General features: G+C 42.8%; 2 protein-coding genes across 5 annotated transcripts in view; both read right to left on the bottom strand.

Moving 5' to 3' along the window:
- Window positions 1-229: 229 nt before the first annotated feature.
- LOC119227230 (synaptosomal-associated protein 23-like) lies at window positions 230-10,754 on the bottom strand. Of its 4 annotated transcripts, none has more exons than XM_037485806.2 (8): window positions 10,610-10,754; window positions 7,822-7,936; window positions 4,043-4,084; window positions 3,772-3,820; window positions 3,530-3,647; window positions 2,738-2,911; window positions 2,434-2,578; window positions 230-2,207 (listed from the first exon to the last, which is right to left on the bottom strand). In XM_037485806.2, exons 2-8 carry the CDS (start codon window positions 7,876-7,878, stop codon window positions 2,145-2,147), a joined length of 648 nt encoding a protein of 215 aa, XP_037341703.1. In that variant the 5' UTR covers window positions 7,879-7,936; window positions 10,610-10,754; the 3' UTR covers window positions 230-2,144. The 4 variants fall into 4 exon arrangements, with proteins under 4 accessions (XP_037341703.1, XP_037341702.1, XP_037341704.1 ...); XM_037485805.2 differs by lacking the exon at window positions 10,610-10,754 and adding an exon at window positions 10,410-10,553; XM_037485807.2 differs by lacking the exon at window positions 10,610-10,754 and adding an exon at window positions 10,373-10,391.
- Window positions 10,755-15,212: 4,458 nt separating this feature from the next.
- efna2a (ephrin-A2a) overlaps window positions 15,213-27,432 on the bottom strand; it is a 60,873-nt gene continuing 48,653 nt past the window's right edge. The window contains exons 2-4 of the mRNA XM_037486450.2: window positions 21,965-22,257; window positions 17,945-18,010; window positions 15,213-16,491 (exon numbers count right to left, since the gene is read on the bottom strand). Of these exons, the coding sequence (XP_037342347.1) occupies window positions 16,367-16,491; window positions 17,945-18,010; window positions 21,965-22,257 (484 nt within the window). The 3' untranslated portion in view covers window positions 15,213-16,366. The remainder of the gene's footprint in view (window positions 16,492-17,944; window positions 18,011-21,964; window positions 22,258-27,432) is intronic.

Genomic DNA, 27,432 nt, shown 5'->3' with positions numbered 1-27,432 from the left:
AGCCACTTGGTCTATTCCTCCACTCCTTCCTACCTGCTTTTTCTGTTGAGTGGTTTGTAACCTGCATTTTCTACTCTAGCTCTGTAAAAGTACCCCAAACATGTTAACAGGATATAAAACACATTTTGAGAATACACTTTAAAATAAACTCTTGAAACTAGAACGTTTGAGCATATTTATTGCCATTCTAATCTCCTTCCTAAATGTCAAAAATCATGTCGACAGTTGTAGCTTTAAAGATTTTTAATGAATACGGAATTCCTCGTTAGTGCATTGAAAAGTCCATTAATTCATTTCAGAATAGATTTATTGAATAAGAAATATTTAACAGGTGTTAAACGACAAGCTGCATCGTGAACAGGTGGAAGAACATTCCAACCAACAGGCTGCACTAATTAGATCCCAGCTGATGTACAACAAGCTGAGGATGATCACTAACAAACCCTGAAGAACACGTCATTTCAATCCTTACAAACTCCATCGCGTACAAAGGATCATTTCTGGGAAAACAAATAAGCCAGATGATGGATACAAGAAATACTTTCAGCATATTGTGTTACTTTAAAAACCAGAGTCCGCCGGGACTTATTTCCGATTCAACATTCTTAAACCTCTTAAACATCTCTTCCATGAGGAAACTCCTGCATCTCACTGCCAAGTCATTTCTCAGCCCGGCTCCCACAAAACAAACCATGCTTTGCATCATCAGATGTGATCATTTTACTGCAACACAACCATCTACATAAAAGGCATTGACACCCACATTTCTAAATTAGTTTTTGTCCAGGCTAATTTCTTTCATTTTTAACCTTTCACGTTGACATTATGACCAAATGGCTGCATAGGCCATAATGCCAACCATGTACAGCAGAGTGTTTAAGAAGTAAACATGTGTTTTCAAACTTTTACTGACTGCGCAATTAATAGACTTGAGAAAATGTTCTGCATATTACCGACTTCCTGGGAACCCTGCACAAGCTGCTAATTCTCCTCCAGAAGAGGCACAAGAAAGAATGCATTTAGATTAACAGAACTAATATAAACCGCTGCAATATGTAGTCAACAAAATGGAAAATATGAAGTACAGCAATTGATCCATTTATGACAAATCTGTTTCACATATTCAGTGTTATGTTACAATATACTAGAGGCTTGGAGGAGTTAATGATTAACCTTCCTCACAATTCTTACTGACCGTCCTTCTCATTTGAAGGATAAGTGACTGCTAGTATATAGATATTTATAGAATTACATTTCTAACACCAATTCAGCGTCTCACAAATGTCCTGTCTTCAACGACCTTGACTTCTCAGTCAGAACATTTAAAAACATTAATTGCTTGTGGGGTTGGTGCTTTGCATTCTAGCATTAAAAGGATTTGCATTAACTGCTGAAAGCACAACATTTTATACATTATGAAATAGCTTTTACATCAGGAACGGCATAAATGACTCGAAAAAGTGTTAAAACTAAAAACAAGTCATTTTTGCCTGATTGCCTGAAGAGTTTTTAAATAAGCACATGATCCAAAATATAAACGATACATAAACCTGATTACACATTGAACCAATTGGAATTTAAGATGCATCTGCGTTAACGCCAATGTTTTGTGATTGACAAGAATAAGCTTTATGAAGAAAGGACCAACAGAAGGTGATGCGTTTATAATGAACCTGCATCTGTGACCTCATCCAGATGCACAAAAAACAAAACAAAAAAAAACTTCCTACTTCTTTAAGAGAAAGGCAAAAGAAAAGAAGCAGCTGACGTGTGTTACCCGCCTGCCTCTGACTGTTGAGATATGATGCAACACGCCTGACAGGCAGTCAGTCAGTCTCTTCCCCTCTGGGGAGTTTCTGATGCCCTTCCTGCTTCTCCAAGTCCAGCATGACTAGGAAGGTGCTGGCAAATTTCTAAAATACAGAGCGTTAGCGGATTATATTTACATGGTCGTGCAGTAGAAGGCGAGCACACAACTGATATTGAAAGATATTCTTCCTGACTGAATTTCTTTTTTCATGTGAAAAAATGCATGTGCACAAATATGCAGTCCGTGTGTGTGTGTGTGTGTGTGTGTGTGTGTGTGTGTGTGGCGACAGAGGCTCAAGGTTGATGATAGAACTGGAAGAAGTAGGGCTCCTTGTCTACTTGAGGAGCTTGTTGGCTCTCTGGTTGGCTTCATCAATACGATGTCGGTTCATCTCCGCCTGAAAGAAAGAAACTTAACTTGTAGCTTGGCAATTGATTTCGATTTAAATGCTCTAGTGCAAACGCAGAGGTTTTACCCAGAAAATGTCAAATGTATATCAAATTAGATTTGCAAAAGCTTTGAATAATAGCTAATTAATAATGATTAGAAGAAAACTGCTTATTTAAAAAAAAAAAAACTGGGACACCATGTCCTCGTTGTTATATAAGTCAGAAGGCGGTTACCTTATCGTTGATGCTGTCAATGTGCTTGTTCTGCTGGTCGATCTCGTTGCCCATGTCCTGGGCCATTGTTTTCAGGTTGCCAATAATGCTGCCCACCGCATCCAGATTCTCTTCCATCTCATCCTCACGAGCATCGTTGGTTATCCTGTCGAGGGGAATAAAGCGGCGGTTCAGTCACAAACGTCTCACAATGTCCATTTGTATAACTGGAAACGATACGTTGCCAATAAATTCACAACATGCTTCTCATCACGTTTTGGCAATTCTTAGGAAAGGGGGAGGATAAAAGGACCAGGTGTCCCACCTCTTGATGTACGGGCCCGAGGGCGCCGAGTTGTTCATCTGGCCGGCCTGGCCATTGCGAACCCCCGAGGGCTGCCTCGAGACCACCTTTGAGCCGTCAGAGTCGCTTGTGCCATCGCCTCCTCTCATGCCCCAGGTACGCTTGTATTTTGAGTCGTTCTCTATTGACGACACCCTGCAAGAATAGCAGAAAGTCAGTACCGACCAGGGACGAGAAGAACTCCAATACAACACGGTCTTTAAGCTAAAAAGGCTACAAGTCTGCTGTCACTGATTGTTAGAAGCAAATTCAAAAAGACACACTACCTTGTCTTATGGTACTCAAAGATTCCTCTTCTCCAGAGTGAAAGCATTTTGGGGAAATTTGTTTTCCATGTTTAGAACGGATATGATCTCACAATACACACACGCACATAACGCTTTGATTGAGGGTAAAGTCGGCTGTGCATTGAGTAGTTAAGAACTTGGTTCTTGACAGGACTGGCGGTCGCCGTCACCACTGCTGGCAACGCTATACATTTTTGAGCAATCTTTTCACCATAAGATTCACATTTGAGAACATGTGTATTTAACTCTTTGATCTATTCAGCGCGTTCATGTGAAACCACACGTTCAATCACAGCACCATCGCACTGTGGTGAACAGCAGGAGACGGCGGCTTCTGGAAATGTTTGCACAGTGTGCAAACAGTGTGTATTCTCATTTAAATATTTTCCTTCAATGACATTATCAACGTTGTCTAACAGAGACACACAGAACACACACGCAGTGATTCGGGGGCCTCAGAGCGTACCGGTCACAGGGGCAGACACACAGGCCGCAGCACTTTGAGAGATCAGTCAGGTTTCTCTCAGCCTGTCTCATGTCCTGGTTGATCTGGTCCATGCCCTCGTCCACACGCTTCAGCTGCTCTGAAACGCACACGCACAAAACAGCAATTCAGAGTATATCTACAAACATTTCATCATTTTATACACTACACGTTTTGGGCTTTGAGTCATGAGAAGAGAAAGATGTGGAGTTGCATCTACTCACCTCCCTGCTGGTCCAGCATCACCATGGTGTTTGCACCGGTCTGCTTGCTCTACAAAACACAAGAGTCGCAGAGATTCAGAACCAATAAAAAGATTACAGATTTATTCATCATAATGGAAATGAATCAGGGTTGGACACATTGAAGAAAATGTAAGAAACCGGCTGACCAACAAAATGTTAAATAGCCTTAAGCAAAACCTTCCATGTGGTTTTAGGACTTTCCTCAAACACAACTAGACTTTTGTATTGGTACAAATTGTCAAAGTCTCACCTCCTCGGCCAACTGCAGCATCCTCCGTGTGCTTTCCAGTGACTGCACAGAAGAAACAGGTGTTGGTGAATAAAAACATGGGAGTAATACGAATAAAAATGTCAATAAGCAAAACAACATCTAGATTCATCCATTTGAGTTTCTTAGGTCACTGCTGGATTGACATTGCTCGTGGACATCAAAACCACGAGAGCATCAGTGCTCACTTTACACAACACACTGAACTCGGGAGGGTTTTGTCCTCTTTAAAAAGCTTTTTGAAATAATAACTGAATACTTCATGTAGTCTCCACGGTTTGCAGTGATGATTGTTTATGCAGCTCACATACATAAGCAGAAAAGAAAAAGGAAGAAACCAACTGTCTCATTCAAGTGCTGGACACAACAAGTAAATCGAATAACATCAGTTGGTCCTTCATGTCAGCCATTGTGACACGTAGGGTGGTAAACATACATCAATAATGGCTCCATTCCATTTAGTGTGTCGCGGCCCTTGAAGTGAGCCGGCAGCACCAACATATCTAAGCAGGGCCTTAATTAACGTAATTAAATGACGCCTGGGTTTAATCTGCAATAAAATGTCAGGATGGAGACTGTGGAAAGATGGAACATATGTACATCTCTTACTTATAGTACCCCCCCACCCATGACCCATCATGGATACAACTAAATGAATTTGATGAAACCACTAATTAGACATTGAGCAATTGGCCCGAGTAGTTTCATATCCAATAAATCCATGAATATATATGGCAGACAACTCCAAGTGGAGGACAAGGGAATGCTTTATCAAACATAAACTGTTGAAGTAAATGTATTTGATGATTGGCTTACCGTTTCAGCTCTAAAGCGTAAATTATTTTTTCAAGACTGAAGAAATCCAGATTGATGACTTATAATATACATATATAATATATGTTATAATATCCGCTATTTTGTTTAAGTCAAAGATATTGACTGAACAAAACAAGCACCATGAATATGAAGCCTGCTCATTGAGATGTTTTAGGACTGCTTTCTCTGAAATTTTTGTGGAACAATCAATAAATAAGAGTTATGAGCAGCTCCCTTTAACCCTCGTTAGACATTTAAAAAAACTCATCCATTCACTAACAGAAAATTAATTGAGAGGTATTTGGACGAATAATGTTGGCAATGGTGAGTATTACCTGCTCTTGTACACGTCACATACTAAAACCCTGTTATCACGCAGTAAGGGATTTATGACACAGCTACAGTTTTCTTTGACTAAACTGATCGTACATCGGTAGAGTGCGCGCGCACACACACACACACACACACACACACACACACACACACACAGAGACAGACAGAGAGAGAGAGAGAGAGAGAGAGAGAGAGAGAGAGAGAGAGAGGAATGTGGTCCGTTCAGGTGAGTCGGGCCTTTGTCTCTATTAATAGCCAGCGCAGTACTGAGAGCAGAGGCGCAAAGCACGGAAGTGACTCAGGGCACGACTCCATTGTTACCATCCTTAATTAGCTGTTAACAAGAGAGAGCGGGGACCCGATTCCTCTCCCTCTCCCTCTGTTGTGTTTGCCCTGAATACATTAACAGACAAACATGGAATTGGCGAGCGGGATGCGTTGAGCTCAGCCATGTTTTTGTTGTCTTAGTCGGGACACCACTTGGGCGGATGAACACTCCGCTGTGCCTCCTGAAATCCTTCAACTTGCCTAATTAAGCCCCAAATTGCTCCCACAACCAAATTCTTCAGATTGGGGTGCTGTGACAGAGCTTTGAGATACAGCCAATAGCGTGGTATTTGTATCATTTGTTTGGGATGGCTTAAAACGGCGGTACAGTTAGTCGAGGTGAGAAGCGACCTTAACTATCGGACATGGACAACAGCCTCAAAGTGAACGAGAGCGCTTCTGATACGACTTCCTGAAAACAATCTTATCGTGACAGATTCAGACGTTACCCGGATACATTGAAAGGCGTGAGTTGTTACCCATATGCCAAAGTGTGAAAAGTGAAACTAGCAGAAGGACCCGCACATGCACTGTCCCTTCTATGAACTTTGGTCAACCAGGCAGCAATAAAAAGAAAAATGCAGAAAATGTCAGAAAGCTCAAATGGATAAAAAAAGAGAAAAACAGAGCCAACTCTAAGTACAGTAAGATGACAGGACGGTGAGGTGCAAAGCTACAAGGCCAGCGGGAACAAGTCCAGGTGAATCAGATGGCTGGACATATTGTGCCCTGGATGCTGATGAAACAATCATCTCGTTATAATAAAATGTTTAGGTATAGCTCACAACATTTAAACTCTCAAAACCACAGGGAAGGGGGGGGGGGGGCATCAGGCTAAATTAAGTTAAAGCCTCAGACACGGCCTATTAATGCTCAGCATAATAATCACCTGCAAATCTCATTACCCACCCACTGCTCTCAGTGATACTGTATACTTAAAGAAAAAAATGATATGCATATTATTCATTCAACCCGTTAATGCTTGACTCAAAATGTGCAGCCTTCAATGTGATTATGGCTAAAATGATTATTTCCCCCCATGAAGAATCTGAAAATACAATCGATCGGTGTCTGCATGCATTCATGAGCTTTAGGAAACACTGATGGGAGGATTAAGTGGACCATACACAGAATGCAGCTAGCCGCACACCAGTTTCCAGTTCTAGAGCTAAGCTACAATAACAGACTGCTGACTATAGCGGCTTATTTGGCCGCAGTACATTGAATTGGTGGCTGCCCGCATCCAGTTCAAAACCTTGGTGCTCACGTGCCATGCTGTGAATGGATCAGGTCCAGTCTACATCCAGGACATGGTCAAACCCTACATCCCCCACAAACTAAAGTCACACCTTTTCAGACTATACCTCGACTAGAAACACTAACAAATTGTAGCACTTAAATTGTAGTCATATGGCTCTCATATATAACATGTTGTAAATCGGCTTATTTGATGAAATAGCACTTTCTTGCTCTGAGTTTGTATCCCTATGGTTGAAATGCACTTATTTTAAGTCGCTTGGGATGAAAGCGTCAGCTAAATGACATGTAATGTAATCTCCCATCTATTTCTGCACCAGAAAGCAAATGAGCAAAATATCAAATTATTCCTTTGAGATTTTGCATTCTCAGCTACAGCAGCATTTGTTTGTGTTCATTTCAATAAAAACAAAATGCAGTTTTGGCTACGGTGTGTCAGTTGAAGGTTTCCTCTTCTCCTTTATCCTCAATTCCAGCAGCCTTTGAGAGTAGGACTAAAAAAGTTCCAGACTTGATTTTATAAATGATGTATTTAGCTCAGACCCATCGCATTTTTATTAAATAATTCATGGAAAAACTCAATTTAAATCAAGTCATTTATTTAATAGTGTACATTTTATTTGTCAGACATGAAAGTCATTGCTTGCCTGTAGACAATTTTCATATTTGCATTTGTTTGCCTGTTTCGTGGCCTGACGTACAGAGTTTCCAGCTCACACGATCAAGTTGGGTCAATCAATTCTATTCTGTGTATTGGTCGTTAACACAATAAATATTTCTTCCTAGGAAACCTCTGAGAATTATGTGAAATGATAAATCAAAAATGATTGACATGCATAATCCACTCCTTCCCTGTTAATCTGTGTGCTGCGCGTGTTGCAAACATACCAGCTTCTGTCGGTCAGTTTTTGGCATTGAACATTTAGGACAGAATATCAGTAGAAGGAAGTTTCTCATACAAAGAGCAACAGACAATGAGAAAAAGATCTGTGTGTACATAGTGTGTGTGTGTGTGTGTGTCTCAGTACCTCGTCGGTCACATGGTTGGCCCTAATGGCCATCTGTTCCACAGTCATGTCGTCCATGTTGCTGCTCTCCTGTTTGGATGCTCCCCCTGTTGCCCCGAGCTCGATTTTCTGCGGCCTGGAAGAGAAGCAAATTTCCAAAAGGCCACATGAGAAGGCATCGATTATCCTCAAGCTCTGTGACTAAAACAAACCAGAGACCTTGCTTTACTGTGGCTGCTGTGAAAGACTGAAAAAAAAAACTTTGCTTGCCAGGTGAATTTGATAGGGAATAATTAAACATCAATACCAACTACCATTATTTGCAAAGCCAGTTAGTTCACAACTAGAAAGATACTGACATTTTGTTCAGTGTAAAATATTAAAACACGGAGAACACATTTAAAGACCAAACCTTTACTTAACAAAAACATCAATGTGTTTTTACTTTGAATGCCCCTGGTTGGTAGTCTGAACACATACAGAAGGCTGACAGACACCTTTTCGCATCATGAAGCAAAAAAGTTCCTTGTTGGTGTTAAGCTTGGCTGAGTGTGTATCAGAATATTTGATCACAATAAGAGACGGTTGTGAAATCCAAATGTTAGTAACTTGCAGAAGTACACAAAACCTAATATTTTAATGATAAAAGTTAACAAAATAAACCAAACCTGTGGGAAAACGCACACAGTACTCTTATAGTGTTATAATAGTCGCCCTTTTAGAAGATTTTGACTTTTAATGCCTAAAATTACACTATTATTTGCTTTAATGGTCTTAACAAGGAGCAATTCTAACAGAACAGAACAACTTTAGTGTTAGATTTCTAGAAATGAACCAACAGCAATTAAATTAGGACAAATTTGGATGAATCCTTATTTGACAGCTCCATGCAGGCTCCGTCTTCAGATTAGAATTATAATTTCATGAGTTTGCAAAACATGCAGTGTCACGGAGAGGCCTTTATTGTAAATCAGCAGCAGGAAGTGCTGATCGTTGTTGGCAACTTAAGGCCACGGAGAAACTCAAAATGTTGCGGTGCAGGACTACTTAGCAAAGAGCAACCATTACAGTACTGGTCGTAGGGACACGCTGTAAATTGCACTTGTTTCTCATGTATACAACTACACCGGCAGTGTGGTTTCCCTGTGCCTTGAAATCCATGCAGCGTCACACGGTGGTGCACTGACCGTCATAGGCCGAGCCCTCAGCTTGATTTCTGTGATGCAGAAACGTAGAGTTTTATTTTTTTTAAAAAGACATTTTTAAGAAGGGCAGCCCTGGTTTGCTCCATCTTTTGTTTCAAAGAAACCAAACAGGAAACAGCTTCATGCCCTCTTCTCCTGTCCTCTCATCCGCTTTTCCTTTAAAGTTCAAGCGGCAGTTTGTTTTTCAAATAACCCCTCAACTTCAAGTTCCCTTTCAAAAACCAGCAGCAAGCAAACATCCGGAGATAGAAAAAGAACAGGAATATGCTGCTCAGAGGACGTCATGTTGTTGACCCTGCATTTTATTTTGTATTTTTTTGAGGACAGAGGGCATTCGGGGCATTTGGTTCACACAGACTATTGGACTTGGCAAGATACTGACAAGACTCTTACTTACTTGGCAAGACTCATTCAAGCACATTGCACTATTTCTTAAACACCAAGCCAAAACACAAGCATTTGAACATGTCAACACTGAAAAATCAATTAGATGTGCCAGTACAAGCGCCCTCAGTTTAGCTGGATACTTTTTATCCTCAAGACAGCAATGAGAAGGTTACACCCAAGCCACTCACACTAGAATCTAGAGGATTTGGTTCTCTGGGCAATTTGAGCCTTTGATCACATGGAAAGTAAGTAAGTGTTTACACCTGACCCCGAGACACCCACTCCACATGCGTCCACAGCCACGAGAACCATCGTTTAACAAGCTTAAAAATACACACCCTTTCATGTTGCAGTGTCTTCACAGCACCAAGTGTCTTCAGGGTATAATGTTAGCTACATGGCTACAGGGAAACTTTTCTTGTTCGTCTACCCAAACCTGTTCCTCCAGTTCTGACTGCACCAGTTACTGACGTCTTTTCTTCATCCCAACACGTTTTGTTTATAATTCTCTTTCTACTTGATGAACGATGCAGGTAACATTTTGTGGTATTCACTCTATTCCTCAAACGTAACGACACATTTTGGATATGTCTGTAATGTTTTGGGCTGGGTGACTTAGGCTGACCTGTGAACAAAAACAAACAGCAAAGGGGTCGATGACGTCATGGTGAACGGGCTTCACATGATATCCTCGGGTTTTCCACAGCATGATTAAAGACTACAAACTGACCATTATAAATTTAAGTACGACACACTGTTAAATAATTTCCGTTGTGTATCCGCACACCTGACTGCAGTGAGGTGAGCTCTAAAGAAGAGGAATAAAGTGAACGTGTAGGTGCCGCATGACGCGGCTCACTTGATGAACAGGTGACGTGAATGAGGAAGGTGAAGGAAACAGACTTAAAGCCCCACACCCAAGTTACCAAGCGTGACCCTATTCTCCCCTAAAGAAAACGTATCAACTGTCAAATACTCACTCAAATAGTTTGTAAAAACAGATTAAAGTTGTCTTACATTGTCGAAAAGGTTGCAGCAATGATGTAAGGGTCGTAAACGGGACACGAGCGACTTGTTAACGTTAGCTAATGTGCTGCTAGCTGGCTAGTTAGCTAGTTCCGCTTTCTAGTCAACTACCTAAAGTTAACGCCACAAACAAACCACTGTGTAAGGAGAGAAAAAGGGAGGGATGTGTTTTTCTGGGAGTCAATACTTACAATTAACCCTCCTTGTTTTTTTAAAACAAAGACCGGGTCACTCCTCCTTGGTTGCGGTATGTGAAGTTATTAACTTCTGGATTCCTTCAGTGGTTTCACTGTCTGCCTGCTGAAGTGTGTCTGGTGGTGCTTTTACGTGCTGTCGGAAATATCCCTATTCTATTAATTTTTTTTTTAGCTTCTACCATCATCTATTCGTGTATTTTGTATGTACAATCTTAATCCACAAAGGTTGCTATTACTGTCAGATAAATATAAAGAGTGAATATAATATGTACTAAGTGAATTATTTCCCTGTTGTATTTCAAACTTTAGTTCGCAGAGGAAGTGGGCTTTCTACGGGCATTTGAACGCAGCACATGGTGGTGGCGCATGTCCTGTCATATGACTCCAGAGAAGAGGAGGCGCTGCTCATTTTCCCCACATGAGTGCAGCATTTACCCTTCACCCGGACCCCCCCCGCCCCCCCCCCCCTACGCCCCTCTCCATCTCAGTATTTTACGTGAACACATAGTGTTGAATATTATTCATGGTGTTTCTGAGATATTGAAAGCTGCGCCTCTAGCATCGAATCTGCTGTGTATTTCCAAAGTTGTATGGTTTAAACCACAAACCCCTGTCCAAGGTGACTGCAAAGACACATGGTAGCCAACATACCAACTAACAACAAGTCTAAAAAGCCAAATGTTTTATCCCTTTCTCCAATTGCAGCTACATATTTCCGTATAGCAAAATGCATGCTAAAAACCTGCATGCTGAACATTTTGTAACAACCCCGAATTTGTACAAGGAGCTGCCCTCGCTGAACTGCCAAGGGTGCCTGAATGGTGCCCAGCTCTCTCTGCCCATGTATCTTTTATAGAGTCTACATAGCATTCATTATTCAGCAATAACACATGGTCCATCTGGGCTCCTGTGACTGTGTGACTATGCATGCGTGTGTGGTCTATAGTTAACTTTTCTGCTGTGCGATTTCACCATTTCACGGCACATCCAACAGCGCTTGAAGAGCTAACAATGAGTATTTCCTCCCTAATTACAACTACCGTATAATGGGAATGTGTCTGGCAGAGGATGTGTGTGTGTGTGTGTGTGTGTGAGAGAGTGAGAAGCTGGAAGGAAGGAGGGAAGAGAAAGAATAGAAAGCTGTGAGAGAAGGAAAGATAGATTAACTGAATGTATAATAGTGACTACAGATGGCACGTTCAGGATCAAGCTCTTTCATCATGCCAGTCCTCATTAATAGAGATGGGAGCGCTGCCCTAATTCCATAATTCCTAAATCATGCCAGTTAGTTGAATACAAGGAGATAATAGTACAGGAGAGAGAGGAGAATAGATCCAGTCTATAGTGAGCCTGTGAGACCGAAAAATCAACAGAAGTGGGGATGAAGACACCAAAAGAATGGAGAAGGGTCGCCATCTGTATTTCCTGGTTTTTCTTTTTAGTTGTTGCCAAAACCAACATCATATAGGCCAAATTCATTCTTGCCAATTATTCTCCCACACGCCAGCTAATGAAAATAGCTGAAATAATCAAGTGATTGTAGAAAGGAATACATGGGGACATTTAATTGTGTGTGTGCCAGTGACAATGCCCAGATCACTAGTTTCCCATCGTTTTAAGGAGAACATCTGTTCAAATCTGGCTCTGTTCCAGTCGTGTCACACATTCATCTTTCCTCTCACAAGGATTGAGACATGGCAAGGTTTCAAGGCCTTGCTTGATCGGGCTTAATTTTACTTTAGGCTAATTCCGCTGGTACCTGGTATATGTCAGGACAGAGAATTGGCTGACCAAGCATGCGTTACTATATTCAGAGATAATTTAATTCCCCGGTCTCCATTTCACTGGAGCCTATTATTTCTCCATTTGAACTGAGCTCTCATATGAAGCAATTTGATGGAAACTAGAGACATTAATAGCCACGGCTTTGCACAGGAGGGACAAAACATGGCAAGCTAAGGCTCATCTATTATTCATGCAGTTTCCCTAAAAACAACTTTTTGGATATTCTTTTAGCACCACATTGCCAAAATTGGCTGTCAGTAGTTTCATATAACGCTTTTAAAACAAGGCTGATAAACGGTTAAAGCTAGTACGGGCCCATACAAGCCCCGATGGGAGCAAAGTATCTATTGCCCATCCGTCTATTCATGTCCAATCTACAGAAAACCTGCTGAGCTCAAAGATTAAAGGAAACATTTTAGATTTTTTTTTTTAGATATTAATAGTTTAGGTATTCCCAGCATGAAATCGTGTTCAAATGTCTTGTTCAAGCACACCTGTGTATTAATACACATGAGTCATCATTCAATGTAAAAAAAACTCAGTCATAAAGTTAACATCCTATAAAATATTCACACCAGGGACCTTTAGGTGGCTATCATACATCCAGTTAATAAGTTGTTAATACTAAAAGATTAAAATAATACAAATAGCATTTTACTGTTGAGGTTGGTGGAGCTAGTTTTAATCCCTATATATGAAGTCCAGTGGTCCCCAAACTCCTAATAAGTACATTTTAGAGGTCCTGAATAGTTCTGACGTAAGACAAAAAAACATGTTGTTTTGTGCTTTTCTCTAATCTTGGTTATTTTAAGAATTATTGTATACCTCTACCTTTTGGGGATTGAACATATAAAAACGATCAAACCAGTGAGAAGTTTTAACCACATTTCCAGAGATTTGGCAGAAAACAAATGCATGCACATTTTCATAAATAATTGTTATGCAACTGTTAGGGGTTTTGTGTGCCATTGAACTGTTGCATGAGTTAAGGGCTTATTATCTATGCTGCTAAAACCCAGTCAAGCAAAAACTATTTTTTTGTGATATTACGACTTTTTAATACAAGTTTTTGCTTTTTGAATATGAAGGTAACTTTTTCTATAAAATGGTGAGTAGAGAAAAAAAAATCACAATATGTATTGGTGCAGAAGTATAGCAGACCATGGCAATACTCAAATCATACACCTATTTACATTAACATCGTACATAATTACAGTACTTGAGTTGCTTTCCATCTCTGGAAGGCCACACTGCTGTAAATCTGATGGAAACAAGAGGGGAAGGCTATCAAGCTCTTCAGTCTCCATGTTGTCAGCAGTTCAGATTAGCTGTCACATCGCTGAGGGAGAAACAGCTGAAGATTGGAGTGGGTGATTTTATCTGAATAATTTCATGCTTTGACTGGCAGAGCTCAATGCTCACTGTCCCAAAACGTCGACGTCAGAGGAAGATAGACTGGGCAAAATAAAGACCCAGGTGCAGTTTAATAGATGAATACAATTATCTGCCCTTTGGGGGGAAAAAAAACAAACATCAAATGAAAATTAATTCACATTTCCACTGAAGAAATTCCACTCATTTCTTTTCCCGAGTAGACAAAAAGACAATCTTTATTTGTGTGTTTCTCTCCTTGCTCTGACTTTTGTGTTTACTTTTGACTGACTTAAATGACTGAGGTCAGCTCCCACGAAAAAAAAAACAAACACCACAAACAGAAAAGGAAACAAACTCATACATGACGCTCAGACCTGGAGGCATCCTACCACTACCAACCATGGATCACAAACCAGAGAAGAAGAACGATAGAAGGACAGCATCAGTGAAACAGAAGAAGAGAAAACACATTTTTTTTTAAATCTTCCACAGGCTATGACCCATCACTGCATCCCACAAAGGAGTAATTAACAGTGATTTTAAATGCTACAAAAATAAGATGAAACAGGGAAGGAAGTGCTTCCCCTTGTTTGTGTTTTCTTGAGTGTGTGTGTGTGTGTGTATGTGTGTCTTTGTACATGTGTGTATGTACATGCCATGTCTTTGTAAATGTCTTGATCCGCGTGTGCTTTTCTACATATGTCTGTATGTGTGTATCTGTACACTGGTCGCCATGTGTATGTATGTGTGTGTTCACAGTGCTTACTCATTAGGTTCACTTCCCAACAAAAGAAGTCCCGGTCCCATGATGCACACAAACTCTCTCTCTCCATCCTCTGCACCCTCTTTCTCTGCGCTGTTCCCTTAATAGTCGTGTCCATGAATGCTCCCAAAGTCTCAGAGGAACCGTCCCGCTGTCAAAGACTGCGTGCGTGTGCATGTATATATGCGCGTGTGTGTTTTTGTGATGCTACGACACACACACACACACACACACCTCGCCTCATTTGCCACAGTCTATTCGCTTCCCTTATTGGTTTAACTCTCAGACCCAGGACCAGTTTCATTCAGTATTTATGTCCATTGTGATCTGGCCTGGGCTCTGAGGGCTGATTTCCAGTCAGTTTCACCCTGTGGGTCCATTTATCTCCTGGCCCGAGCTAATCCATCAGCGACCGATAGCCAGACGGGAGAAACAGTGTGAGGCTGAATTTCTTTTCTTTTGATGTCTGAAAAAAAAAAAAACCTCAGGGAGAGCAGGAGAGCAGAAGCAGGGGGTTTCTGATTTTCCCCATGAAAAAATATATCATCATTACAAACAAGATTGATCTGAAGGTTTCACAGTGGTCATGCAACTTGAGTGTCGCCTCCTTATGTCACCTGTCCTCTGTTAATCCTTACTTCGCTCTCCTCCTGCCCCCCCAGCCCCTCCCGCCAATCCTCCAACCCCCCCCCGACCCATTCAACCATGCTAGTCCTAGAGAAGGTACTGTAAGTGACCACAGTCATAATGATACAGATAGACTAAGAGGTGGGTGACCAGTGGTACATTCATACATGAGAAAGTCACGGTTCCAAAAGTCACCCGACCCGGTCGACACTAGACGGTGCTGAAGACGCCTGTGCTGGCCAGGCTGTGATAAATGCTTTGTTTAGAAACACGAATAAGACAGAAAACATCCCACCTGAAAATATACACCTCCCCCCAAACCCACCCGGAACACCCTCCCCGACCCTCCCACTGACACAGCCATGATTATACTTGTCTTTAGAATGGGATGAAATCTTTACTTCTCATAGAAACTCAAAAAAATCAAATTGATGGATTTTTATATAATATTTCTGTGAACCTACACCGTGTATGAAAATATCAACACATATAACGTTACATTTTCCCATAGGTCGTATTTTTTTTAAATCTTTGCCCGCATTGTTTTCCTTTCTTGCATCGGCCGGGTCACTCTTCTTCTCCTCCTCCTCCTCCTCCTCCTCTGCCTCTCTACGTTTTATTGCAGTTGGAACCGGTCCGAGTGGTATAGAATTCCAATTACAATGCAAGCTTGGCCACTTCCAATTCTTCGTTTGACGATGGGATTGCAATGTGAGAAAAATCCAATTTTTGTGCATCCAGGCCTATCGCTTAATGCATCCTGCCGTGATTGGGTGATAGGAATTGCACCGGAACGACAAGTTTAATCATAGCCGCGGCTACTTCTACCCCATCAGTGGCCAACAGTCAATAGACAAATCAGAAGGACCCCCTGGCATGAGTGCAGAGACAGTTCCCTTGTGTCTTCAGCTGCATCGGAGACGGAGCGCAGCTTCCCAGACAGATCAAGACCCGACCCTCTAAGCCGGTCCGGGGAGCAGTGTCCGTTGCGGGGCCATGGAGAGGGCTGGCAGTGGGGGGAGAGGAGGGGGGGGGGGGGTGTTGTTTAGAAGTGGAGGTGGGAGCGAGGACGGGGGGGAGGCAGAGGGGGAGGGGAGGTGACGGAGACAGAGGGCTTCCCTGAGGGGGTGGTGGATTTAGAGGGACAGCCAGCCCAGCCCAGCGACCCTGGGTGGGATGCTCCAGGAGGAGGGGGACAGGGTTCACAGCCAGGAGAAGAGTCCCAGAAGAAGTGAGGCCAGAGCAGCAAGCGGGACCATGGACCCCGGCCTCAGGCTTGGACCTCCAGCAGTCAGGAAGGGCTCCGGTGAATCGTATCCCGACCCATCTGAAACCGAAAGAAGAGAGAAAACGACAAAACACCTGAACGGACAGGGACACGCGCTCAGACCGACGGACACAAAGACGAGACAAAAGTTGAGTGATGGAGGGAGAGGTACTTTGGACAGAAGAAGGGCAGAATGTGGAAAGTGTGCGACAGACCGCAAAACTCTGGAAATTAAAAAGAGGAGGAAAGGGAGAGAGAATACGAGGGATGAGGGGAGGAAAGGGAGAGAGAATACGAGGGATGAGGGGAGGAAAGGGAGAGGAGGAGACGATGACAGCAACCGAGCTCTGCAGGGGGTTTAACCAACCTAATTACAGTTTAATCACACAGACTCAGAATGTGGAGCAGCTGACACACACACACACACACACACACACACACACAAAGACACTCGCACACATGTGACACCACTCACAGCTCACTCCAGTGACAGTATTTCACAGATGAGATGGAAGTTGCAATGTCAGACAGATTAAAAAAAAAGAGAGAAATCTCAACGAGGAGCCGCAGCGATGACAGAATAAAAGAGCGTATGTTGTTTCAGTAATGATGGCGGAGAGCGTTTCCTTCCCCTTCAGCTATAGATGGAATGATCTGAGTCTGGAAAGCTGCGAAGGCCGACTGTCATCCTTTAACGAAGATCTTCAAAGCCGCGTCAATATCCGCGGAGCAGGTTACTTCCCAGGTTAGATTCTTTAGTCAGGCTAAGCCTGAGAACTCACCAGGTAGAATCCACCTTTGAAGAAGCCGTACAGGTAGATTTTCCAGATAACGCAATTGTAGTGTAAGGTTCCCCGTGTATTTCCACTCCCTGTCGGGTTATTTCTTTCAGCGGCTCAATCACATACAAGCTATGTTAAAATGAATATTCCTTATCAGGTTGCATGCTGCTTGGAAAAAAAATACTCTATTATGTGGCGAGCAAGTCATACATAATCTTTTAGCACAAGGCTGAGGCATAATGGGAATTTTATTAAGAAATACGAAGTGTCTATTATTGGATTAGTCTTCCAGAGTTGGCGATGGGTTTTTTATTAGATTGCTCTCTTGTTACTTATGAACAAATCCAGCAAGAGGAGTGATGTGGAAGCTCTGTTACTTTTTTAGAGAGCACTTTCAGGCTGCCCTGTTCTCTTTCTGCAAGGACAGAAGGTCGCCCTCACACCCCGTGTGATGTGATGTTATCTGATGTGATGTGCGTATGCCACTTTGTTTGTGCTCACGTGCATGCGCCCGTGCACACTTGTGTGTGCTTGTATGTGTGATCGTGCCAGAATGTGTGTGTGTGTGAGTGAAGGTGTTGAAGCGTTGCAGTCAGAGCAGTGAGTGCTGCCGGGGCGTTCTATCAGACCTCTTTTTCCCCTCTAATTCTACTTTGATAGCCAATCTGGACCTTACCGTATTTATTTGTGTGTGATGCAATGCGTGTCTGTGTAGTTAGAGCATGACTTACCTGGAGGTCTGACATACACCTTCAGCTTTAGACACGCTCGCCCCACGTGGTTTGGGTGGGGAGACGCTGTAAAAAGCAGAGAAATTGAAATAGATCAGATGGCAGATGAAGCGATTTGTGCAGCTGTTTGAACTCATAAAGTAATTGAGAGTGTAATAAACTTTTTTTTTGTTTTGTTCAATGTTTTGCATTGGTGGTTTATTATCTTCACATTTGCTTACAATAAGGAAATATAGAGCTACACCAAGCTAATGATTTGATCTGTTTTATTTCAGTATTTAAATTAAAAAGGCGGCTGTTATCAAAGTAATTTTAAATGATTTAAATGACCACAAACTGACTCACAGTGAACATTGGTGTTTTATGGCCATTTAAAAGTTGGAATTGGTGGGTCAATGTTTCTATACCCGACACAAAGAGACCAAGCCTCAATTCAACCCCAATTATTTGAAGTCACCGTATCTATTTATGGGTTTATAGGCAGGAAGAAAAGCTGACAATACTTAGTAGAAAGGATTACTCTCCTGACTTTACTCACCGGTGGGGGACGTTTTGTAAGAAACTATGTATTTGGGCTTTCATAATCAATATTTCACACATTAATATGCAGTCTTCAAGGTCTTCTTCTCAAGGAAAGTAAACAAAGATTATTTTCTCATGTAAAACATGATCATTGGTACAGCTGGATGTCATTTTCCTAAGGTTGTATACCATCTGTTGCTATAATAAAAACATTTAAAAAGCTTGAAACTAAAATGTCATGGGTGGAAAGACGAGGATAGGCATTATAGAGACAAATTCTCTCATTTGTTATAATTTGGCATTAATGCAGCCCAGTGCTTCCCTGATGACATGTATTGCTTCAAGCCGTTGGAGACTTTCCTATATTATGTCCTTTCAAGTTCTCTTAAACCCATGCTCCCAAGCTTATGAGCTCCCGTAAACACACTGAGGACTTCAGGCAATGTAAACAAGTCTGTGAGGGATCAGCCCGCACACTGGGATCCACTCACACTCACACTCACACCTAAGGGAAATAGCAGCTCTTCAACCTGACTTTAAATGTCTTTGGAGTGGGCAACCCATGCAAATTCCCCACATACACAGGTCCTTCTTGCGGTGAGCTGACAGTGCTAACCACTGAGGCGCCGTGCTACACTGGCTGAATGCCCGAAAAAGGAGAAAATTGTTTAAAAAAAAGGTTGTACGGCTCAAACTTCAAGGTGGACTAAACCAAAAGGAATCTGGGTTTTTATTCCCGCCTGATGTGATGAGAGGAGAATGTGCACACACAGGTCACTGGAGACCTATTGGCCTTTTCCAATGAGGAAGTCCCCATAGCCAGAGCAGAGTGACCCCGGAGAGGATCCACAGCACACAGGAAATACATCCGACCCTTCCTTTGCACTCTCCTGGAACTCCTCCCCCCTTCCTGCCTCTTTCTCTGCCCTTCCACCCTTCATAGGGTAGCCCACTTCCACTGCCTCCAATTTTCTTCAAATCCTCCTTTTACCCTCCGTACAGGGGCCAAAGTTCATGGTGGTCCCCTATGAAGCCATGCCAGCTGTGTATCGAACAATCTCTCCCGTTGTGTCTCTTTGTTTCGGGTTCCCTACAGTTTTCACGGAAAAAAATGGTCACATGTCCGGAAGAAAGGGCAAGAATTTCTTTTCTCCTTGCCCTCCAAAAAATGTCTAGTCTTATCAGCTCTCCCAGCGCCTCCGTTTCCCAGCACATCCACAACCCTGTGTCTCCTGAAAACCCATTGAAAATCACTCAACCTCATCAGATGGCAGCTGGGAGAAGTAAGGGGTGGAGTGGACCTGTCAACACGTCAACCACATGACAAATACACACACCAACGTGCACACAGGAACACACTCACACAGGTCGGGCCACGGATCACCTTTAAAGATCGATGTGCTTTACTTTGTGGAGCACTTATGGCAAGGAGAGATACACGCACACACACACACACACACAGGGAATGGCTGGTTAAAAATTTCCAAATGCCCTCATTCCACATCAATACTGACCTGTGTGTGTGTGTGTGGATTACGATGTGCGTGTAAGAGACTGGAAGACAAAAAAATGTGTGTAGTTGTCAGTCAAGATGATGGACATGGCCTTTCACAAACTCACAATCGCTTGACAACTGACCCCGCAACCAGCCTTCCCCCAACAATACATGCGCACGCACACACACACACACACACACACACAAATCTTGTAGAGTACACATTCCCCTCAAGGGTCCTAGAAACACAATAGTATAGTCAGCAACTATACAACTCTGGAGGGGCCCTGTCCGTCCTTACATGGGACGGAAAACAAAAGAGTGTGTGTGTGTGCGTGTGTGTGTGTGCGCCGACTGGGAAAAGTGCAGTTTCACATGGGGTGGCTGTTATCTTCACCTCTTCAAGCTCTCTCACTCTCGCCTGCTGCGTCTTTGTGACAGCGTAGACAACAGACTGAGGCAAAGAAATATTTGTAGATACTCTGTACTCATTATTAAAACCTACTGCAAGAACAAATATATGGGAGGAAACGCATTACTTTAATCTCATTATCTCTTAATTCAGTGGTGCAGCACATTGGTTCTCCGGGATTGCGCTGTATTAAATAGCGTTAACGCATTAGCAATACAATCCAAACACAGTAATGCTACTACGAATTGTATTTAAAACCGACCCGTATCTATCACAGGAAGGTTTGTAAGTCATTTCCGTGCCTCGGGTGATCGCTGCGTCCGCTGTGCAAATGAGAAAGTCCCTGTAAGGTCAGAGTGTCTGTCCGAGGCCAAAGAACTCAATCAAGAAATATGTCGCACCTGCATGCCGACCTAAAACTGATGTCAGAGGAACCTCATTCCATTACGGGTCATGGTGAGAATGCATCATCTCCCACTGAAAAGGTTGAGGTCGGCTGTGCAGCGGCAGCGCAGCGAGGTAATAAAGGGAATAAAGGGCCCGCGCCGGGCCTCGTGGTGGCAGAAATGCTGCTGCGGAACTTATTGGTCTACGTGACAAATTCTAAACAAGACACCAACGACGGGTCAGGTCAGGTCTGCTTTGATGTTCATCAATTTACTAAATAATTGCAAAGGGATTAGTTTACATTAAGTCATTTCCCACATGGCAGCTCGAGACCGTCCTTGTCAGAAATACAACAAAAAGTATTGTTGGTTAAAACATTTACGACCACCTTGCATACATTCTGGTGTCGTGGGCGCCTTCGGGATTGCGCAAATTATGAATGTCTTCTGTCGCAGGAAGACTTTGAACATTACCTCCCATCTGCTCAGTGGCTTCAAACGTTTAGTAGGGAAGCCGAGCAGCTTGTAGCCTCAGCACAGAGAAAAGTGCCACTTGTCTGTGGCGGCTGCACAAAGTTTGGTGACCAACAGCGAAGCTCTTGAAAGTCAATTTAACGAGTTTTTCTTATGTGATTACCAACTGATCTTGCACTAAACAGCCCGGATGCAGTAAATCTATCCAACCAATTTCGCCCGCCTAGCAGCCTCAAACAATGTTTAAGAGTAATTTGAAGTTACTATTTGTCCTCATGGGAGAATGATACCTTTATTCACTCTGTCCAGAGAAACAGTCTCAGGGGGGTTAGGGCTCATCTGTGATAGCAATACATCACTTGTTGGAGTGAGGAGAAATATCAATACAGCTAATATAAAAATGATTACAAAATACGCCTGGTGACATTTTTACCACTTTGCTGAGCACACCACTTATGATCTCCACAGAAGAAGAATACACAGAGAGAGAGAGAGAGAGAGAGTAGGGGGAGCGATGAAAGGTGTACTCATGTGTCCCTGTGGGCGTGCGAGCGACGTGGCGGGCGATGTTTGAGAACTCTCTCAATCAGCTTCTGCTGATTGCATATTTACATATTGAACAGCAGCGCGACCAACACACAAACACACAAACACACAAACACGCACACAGCAAACACCCCTATGCCTGCGCCCTCACACAGAAACACACGCTGCCTAGCTGAGGAACCCACAGATGTAGTAGTACTCGTGTCCGGGCCTGAACTCAAAGCCCAACGAGAAGGGGGTGAAGAGCTGGAACTTCTCCGAGAAGCGCAGGGGTCCGTCGGGACCGCTGGGGCGGTTGCACTCCCAGCGCTTGAAGCCACGCATCCTGTGCTGGCAGGAGGTGTAGCCCTCGTGGTTGACCATGAACAGGATGTAGCGCTCCATGCGCCCGTGGGACGGAGGACCCTCGTAGTAAGGACAGTAGATGTCCAGGTAGTCGTTGATGTTCACCGCCACCCTGTACTCTCCGTGCCAGAACCTGCGGGACACGGGAAGACAAATAATTAGAATTTCTTCATGAATAACAAAAAGAGAAAAAGAACAAACAGGATCCGGAAAAATCAGTGAGCAGCGGTGAGGAGGAATGGTTGACTGAGGAGTAATGAGATACATCTAGTGCGAGACATCTATTTTGAGAAGAAAATCGAATCTTCTACAACACTATGAATATTTACTACCTATATTGAGTTTCTGTATGATTGCATACATAAAGGAAATTGCGGTGAGTGTCCACTTAGTTCAGTCATGCTGTGCACCATAATTACATGGAATTGTGTGATTGCTGTTGGGATTATTCTGTCTGAAAAATCCAAATGTTTGTGCATGAAGATCCAAGGTCGAGTGAGACAGAAAACAGTGTTGCTCAAGGACACTCCAACAACTGCTTTCTGATAGAAGCCATTCAAAACTGAAACCTTGAAACTACCATTCCAGCCATAGCTTTTTGAAAGATATATCCTAAAGGGGTTTTAACTATTTAGTTACCAATTTTTTTCAGGGAAAGCTTTTCGAGATACATGGGGGTTTTTATAGCATGTTTGTAATATGTTCTTTGCGCCCAGTGCTTGAATGAGCCTTCTCGTACGAGGGAGAAGTAGGTCATGGGATGGTAGCGAGCACACATTATTATCCCACCGCCCACAGCGGCGAATGGAGTCGGCGGTGAAAGCCCACTTAGTTCTGTACACATGCGGATCACTGAGCGAGACATGATGAACTGAAGTAGGTCAGAGGTTACTGAAGAAGAAATGAATGAATGTATGGGCACGTTGGGAGGGGGGTGACTTTGCCCTCTGTGCACTTGCTGTATTCCTTCTCCTGGCACCGGTTCAAAGGCTTTGTAAATAACACCAGGTAGCATATGGAAGTACAAGATGCTGCTTGGGCGCAGAGGGAAACTCCCCAATCTCTGCAAGGCAGAGTACATTAAAAACATATGGCTGCATTCCCCCCCCTTCATTATACAAGCTCTGTTTATGTTTGTTTTAATGCCAACGTTGCTTATATGACAACTGAACTTCTGTTTACAGTGTTGAAGTCACTGGAGTGAAACAGACTCTTTTAAAGCATAAGGTTGCGCATTTTGAGTATTTTTGTGATTGTCAACAAAAAATGTGGTTTGCTGCTCCAAACTTCATGACTTTGGCTTTATGTCCTTGGCTCTCATGTTTGTTCTAAATATACTGAATAAAACCATTTCTTAAGACAGCTTGGCGCTGAAATGTACTTTTTAAGCTGAATTTGAGATCAACTGAAAATCAAACTACAGTGCTCGGCTCTATGGTTTTGAAGACTTAGATCGTAGTAGCATTTGTTTAACCAAAAGACTTTAAATACATAGCTCATCTTTCATGAATCCGTTTGCTTTTAAATCAACACCATACTGTGAGAAAATACAATACGTTAATGTTTTTTGTAGATTTTTTTTATATCTTTTATTTACTAGCAGTTCATAAATGATATGCCCCAGGAGATTTAAGCTTCTTGGTTTTACCTCAACCACCAAATATGAGAGTCACAGTCTTCACGCAGCAGGATTTTGAATGTCTCTTTAAAATTCCCTCAGTATAATATCTTTTTTTTGGCATCCTCAGCTCGGCAGCGCTACAATCAATTTAATTTCAGATGCACCCCCCCCCCCTCAAATAGACATTTTAAATTCAGCTGCTGCACATTATCAAATCGTGTTTTCTCGAAGCTCAGTAAATTTGAGAAGAAGGAAAATGTCTTTGATCAAACAACCGTAAACAAATCATCAGCCATTTGTCGGGCAATCTCGGCGTCTCAGATGGCGCGCACACATCCAGAGACCGAGCTTTTTAAACAAATTCATCATTTTCCCCCCCCTCACCTTGGCAGTAATTGATTGCCTGTAATGAAGACATTTTGGTCTAAGCACTGTTGGTTAGCTGGATATTAAGCTTTGGGACAAATTATCCCTATAACGCCAGTCCTAGCTCTCTCCCAGAGGGCAAATCAGGAAGTGAGTTAGATGTGAAATGAGCGCCTTCATGCTTCGGTGCCCTATCAGAGCGAGTTTTGCAGGTTCTAAAGGGATCCTTGAACAGATCATTTAGAGGCATTGATCCACTAGGGAGCTTCTCTCTGCTCCCAATCAGCTCTGATTAACAACTAAAGCAGAGAGGCAGAGAGAGAAACAGAGGGAGAGATGCACAGAATGAGAATATAACGGCTAAAAGGAAAGAGGAGAAAGGAGGAGAGAGAGATGGAGGGAGAAAAGGTGTAAGGGAGTAATGGCGGTTTGGAATGAGGACAAAAGAAAAAGAAAGACTGGGAGAGGAGGGGCACTGAGGGGGATAATGAGATTGCACAGTGAGAATAAAAGAAGACAATAAAAAAAGAAAAGGGAAAAAGAACGAGCAGAGGAGGAAGAGGAGGAGGAGCAGGAGAACAGCTGAAGTAAGAGCAGATGGAGGAGGGTTTTTTTCTGTTTTCAATTTCAATTTGTACAACTGTGGTTTTCCATCTGACTCAAATGTGCTTTGCCTATTGATTGTGCACTGATACATTTATGGACGGCCATCGGAGCATTAACGCGACGTAGGTGTTTGCTTGAGCTGTGTGTGTGTGTGTGTGTGCGGTTAAATGGTAGCTCGCTGAAGTGGGTCTCCGTGAGTGAGGATGCTCAATCCCAGAAAGGGCTAATGTGCCAGGATACATTAGGTTGTATTAAGCCACTCAGCGGCCTGCCCTGCTCCTCTGACACCGCCTGCATTCCTAATACACCCAGGCGTGAAGAAGATGCGCGTGCATGTGTGTGTGTGTGTGTGCAGGTGTGTGCCACGGAGTTGTTTTACAGTGCGTGTTGGTGTGGAGTTGTGTGTGCGTGTGTGTGTGTGTGTTAAGTCTGTCCCTGCATCCCCTCCTCTCGTCATTAGGAATTAAACACACACCCCGCGCTGGCCAAAAAGACACGGGAATGCTCTCTCACTTACAGCCGTCCTCTTCCTCACGGAGCTTATGTGTTAGTGTGTGTGTGTGTGTCTGTGTCGTTAGTGTAGAGATTGGTGTGTATTTCTTTTCATGTGCGTATTGGTGACCACAGTGTGGAAATGATTAAACCCGATCAAACCTGTTAGAGACACGACTTATATTCTGTCACACTTTATTTGAAGGGATCTGCACCAAGCCGCCGTGACACTAATAAAAACTGACGGATGGACCAAACTTTGCAAACGTTTGTGATTATGAGGTTGCCATTAAGGGGGAACCTCAACACCTCCTGAAAGTCTTACTATTGCAGTGATGTCGTGGTGGATGTGTCAGTTCACCATGGCATCCCAGTTGAGTGCAGCTACAGGTAGAAGAGAGCACCCTGATGGGTCAGAGGGGATGTGCAGCTTCAGCACTTCCTTGAAACAGTGACATCGCTGGGAAGTTTGAGGGTTTTTTGCAATGCTGCGAGCGCCACAAACACGATTCCATTCACCTTCACAACGGCGGCAGAAATCTCTGGCACGCTCCTCTGCACGACCACATTTACCTTTTAGGAACTAACCCGTTGAGATATATTTCCACTGATTCAAACTGTAATGAACGTGCAATAACACCTTCGAAAGGGATACTCAAAGTACTTTCAGCCTGAACAGCTGCAGCAATTAAGGAGCACCAGCAATAACGTGGAGATGTGTCTCTGTCCACCTGATGAATTAATTAAACCACTCCTGAGGGAAATATCTGTATCCTCGGCTGCCTAATTAATTGTTTGGTGTTGAGCAGGTAGTGTACGGAGGGTTTTAGAGGTTTTCCAGCTGCCCGCTGTGAGGGTTGAACCAGCTTGGCGTAAAGCTGCCGATTCAGGTAATGATTCTCTGCCGAACGCAACATCTCACATTATCATTTGATACATGAAATAACCATAACAGCCTGCTTACTGACTCGGGCGACCCCAGGTTTTACTGTCGGATCAAAATCGACAGTGTTTCAAAACCTGCAGAAAGCCTCAATCAATTTCAACCTGAGGACATTCTGCACATGTTGCTTTACACCCACACGTTCTCTCATCATCACAAAAAATTCTCCAAAACTTAAACCAATACAGCGAGCTTTGAGGTATCTGACAGTGCATAATTATAAAGTTTCACCAATCCTTTTACACATGCTGTGTAAACTTTGATTATCGAGCAGTAAATAGTGTGCCCGTTTCTCCTATTTTACGGGCGATAAAACTTGATTATTTCTTATTTCCAGAGATTGATTGCTTTTTGTATTTCTGGCATACTAACGGTAAAGTAAAACTTGTAACTTAAAATATGGTTAACTTTCATAATTAGTTTCAAGGATGATAAGAAGATAGATCTTAAGCATGATGAAAAAAGACACAATCTTAAAATATGCCCATGAACCAGATTTTCAGTCCTATGTTCCGCAGCAAGTGATTTCTTTTTGCTATTGTCTACATGTAAACGTGTGCTATGTGGAACGGGGGTTTGCTTTGTTCCTAATGCCCGGATGCCTCACAGATTCTCCTCTCTTTTTCAGTGCAATTTAATCGTCTGGTGAGGTTAGCCAGATGCAGACAAACGATTCAAATATTGTGCTGTTGGCTCTAAAATGGATGTAGAAGGTTTGTTCTGAGGCTTGGACCACAATCAATAAAAAAGAAAAAGAAAAAACGCTTTATGATGTTCTGCGTACACGTCAGGATGAAAAGAAATGGAAAATACAGGAGTTTAAAAGTTGAAATGAAGGATTAAGAAACAAAGCAGAAGAAGTAAAGCTTATGTGTGTGACTGGATGTGTGTTTGCGTCCTCTAGATGCACATGTGTGTGTGTGTGTGTGTGGCCACATCTCAGTATTCTGACTCATCAACTCTCAGCGTGGCTGCGATCAAAGCTGGTGGGAGAAGCCTCGTATGTTTACCATACCTGACTGCGCCCTAAACAGCAGGCCGGATCCACCAGCAAACATCAAAGGAATAAGTCACCGCTTCCTCCATCCACAACTTTCTTTCGTTTGTCTTCATCCACCACTAACGTATGCAGGGGGTGTGGGACGTCAGTCAAGGAAAATGCTTTTTCCGTTCTCCAGCTTCTGTTCGTTCAAACGATGCTTCAAAGAGAAGCTCCGGAGCAATGTAAAGATGTAACACTTGTACCAACGAGGTTGAGCAAATGAGGTTATGACAACCTC

Source organism: Pungitius pungitius, chromosome 14, assembly GCF_949316345.1.
Source record: "Pungitius pungitius chromosome 14, fPunPun2.1, whole genome shotgun sequence".
Classification (NCBI taxonomy): Eukaryota; Metazoa; Chordata; class Actinopteri; order Perciformes; family Gasterosteidae; genus Pungitius; species Pungitius pungitius.
This window is presented reverse-complemented; position numbering and strand designations above follow the sequence as displayed.

What these genes read in the sequence shown, in the direction of transcription:
- LOC119227230 (XM_037485804.2), bottom strand. An exon ending in GATGCTGGACCAGCAGGGAG is followed by an intron (nt 3,648 to 3,771) that starts GTGAGTAGATGC and finishes TGTGCGTTTCAG; the next exon opens with AGCAGCTGAAGCGTGTGGAC. An exon ending in TTGACAGCATCAACGATAAG is followed by an intron (nt 2,208 to 2,433) that starts GTAACCGCCTTC and finishes TCTTTCTTTCAG; the next exon opens with GCGGAGATGAACCGACATCG.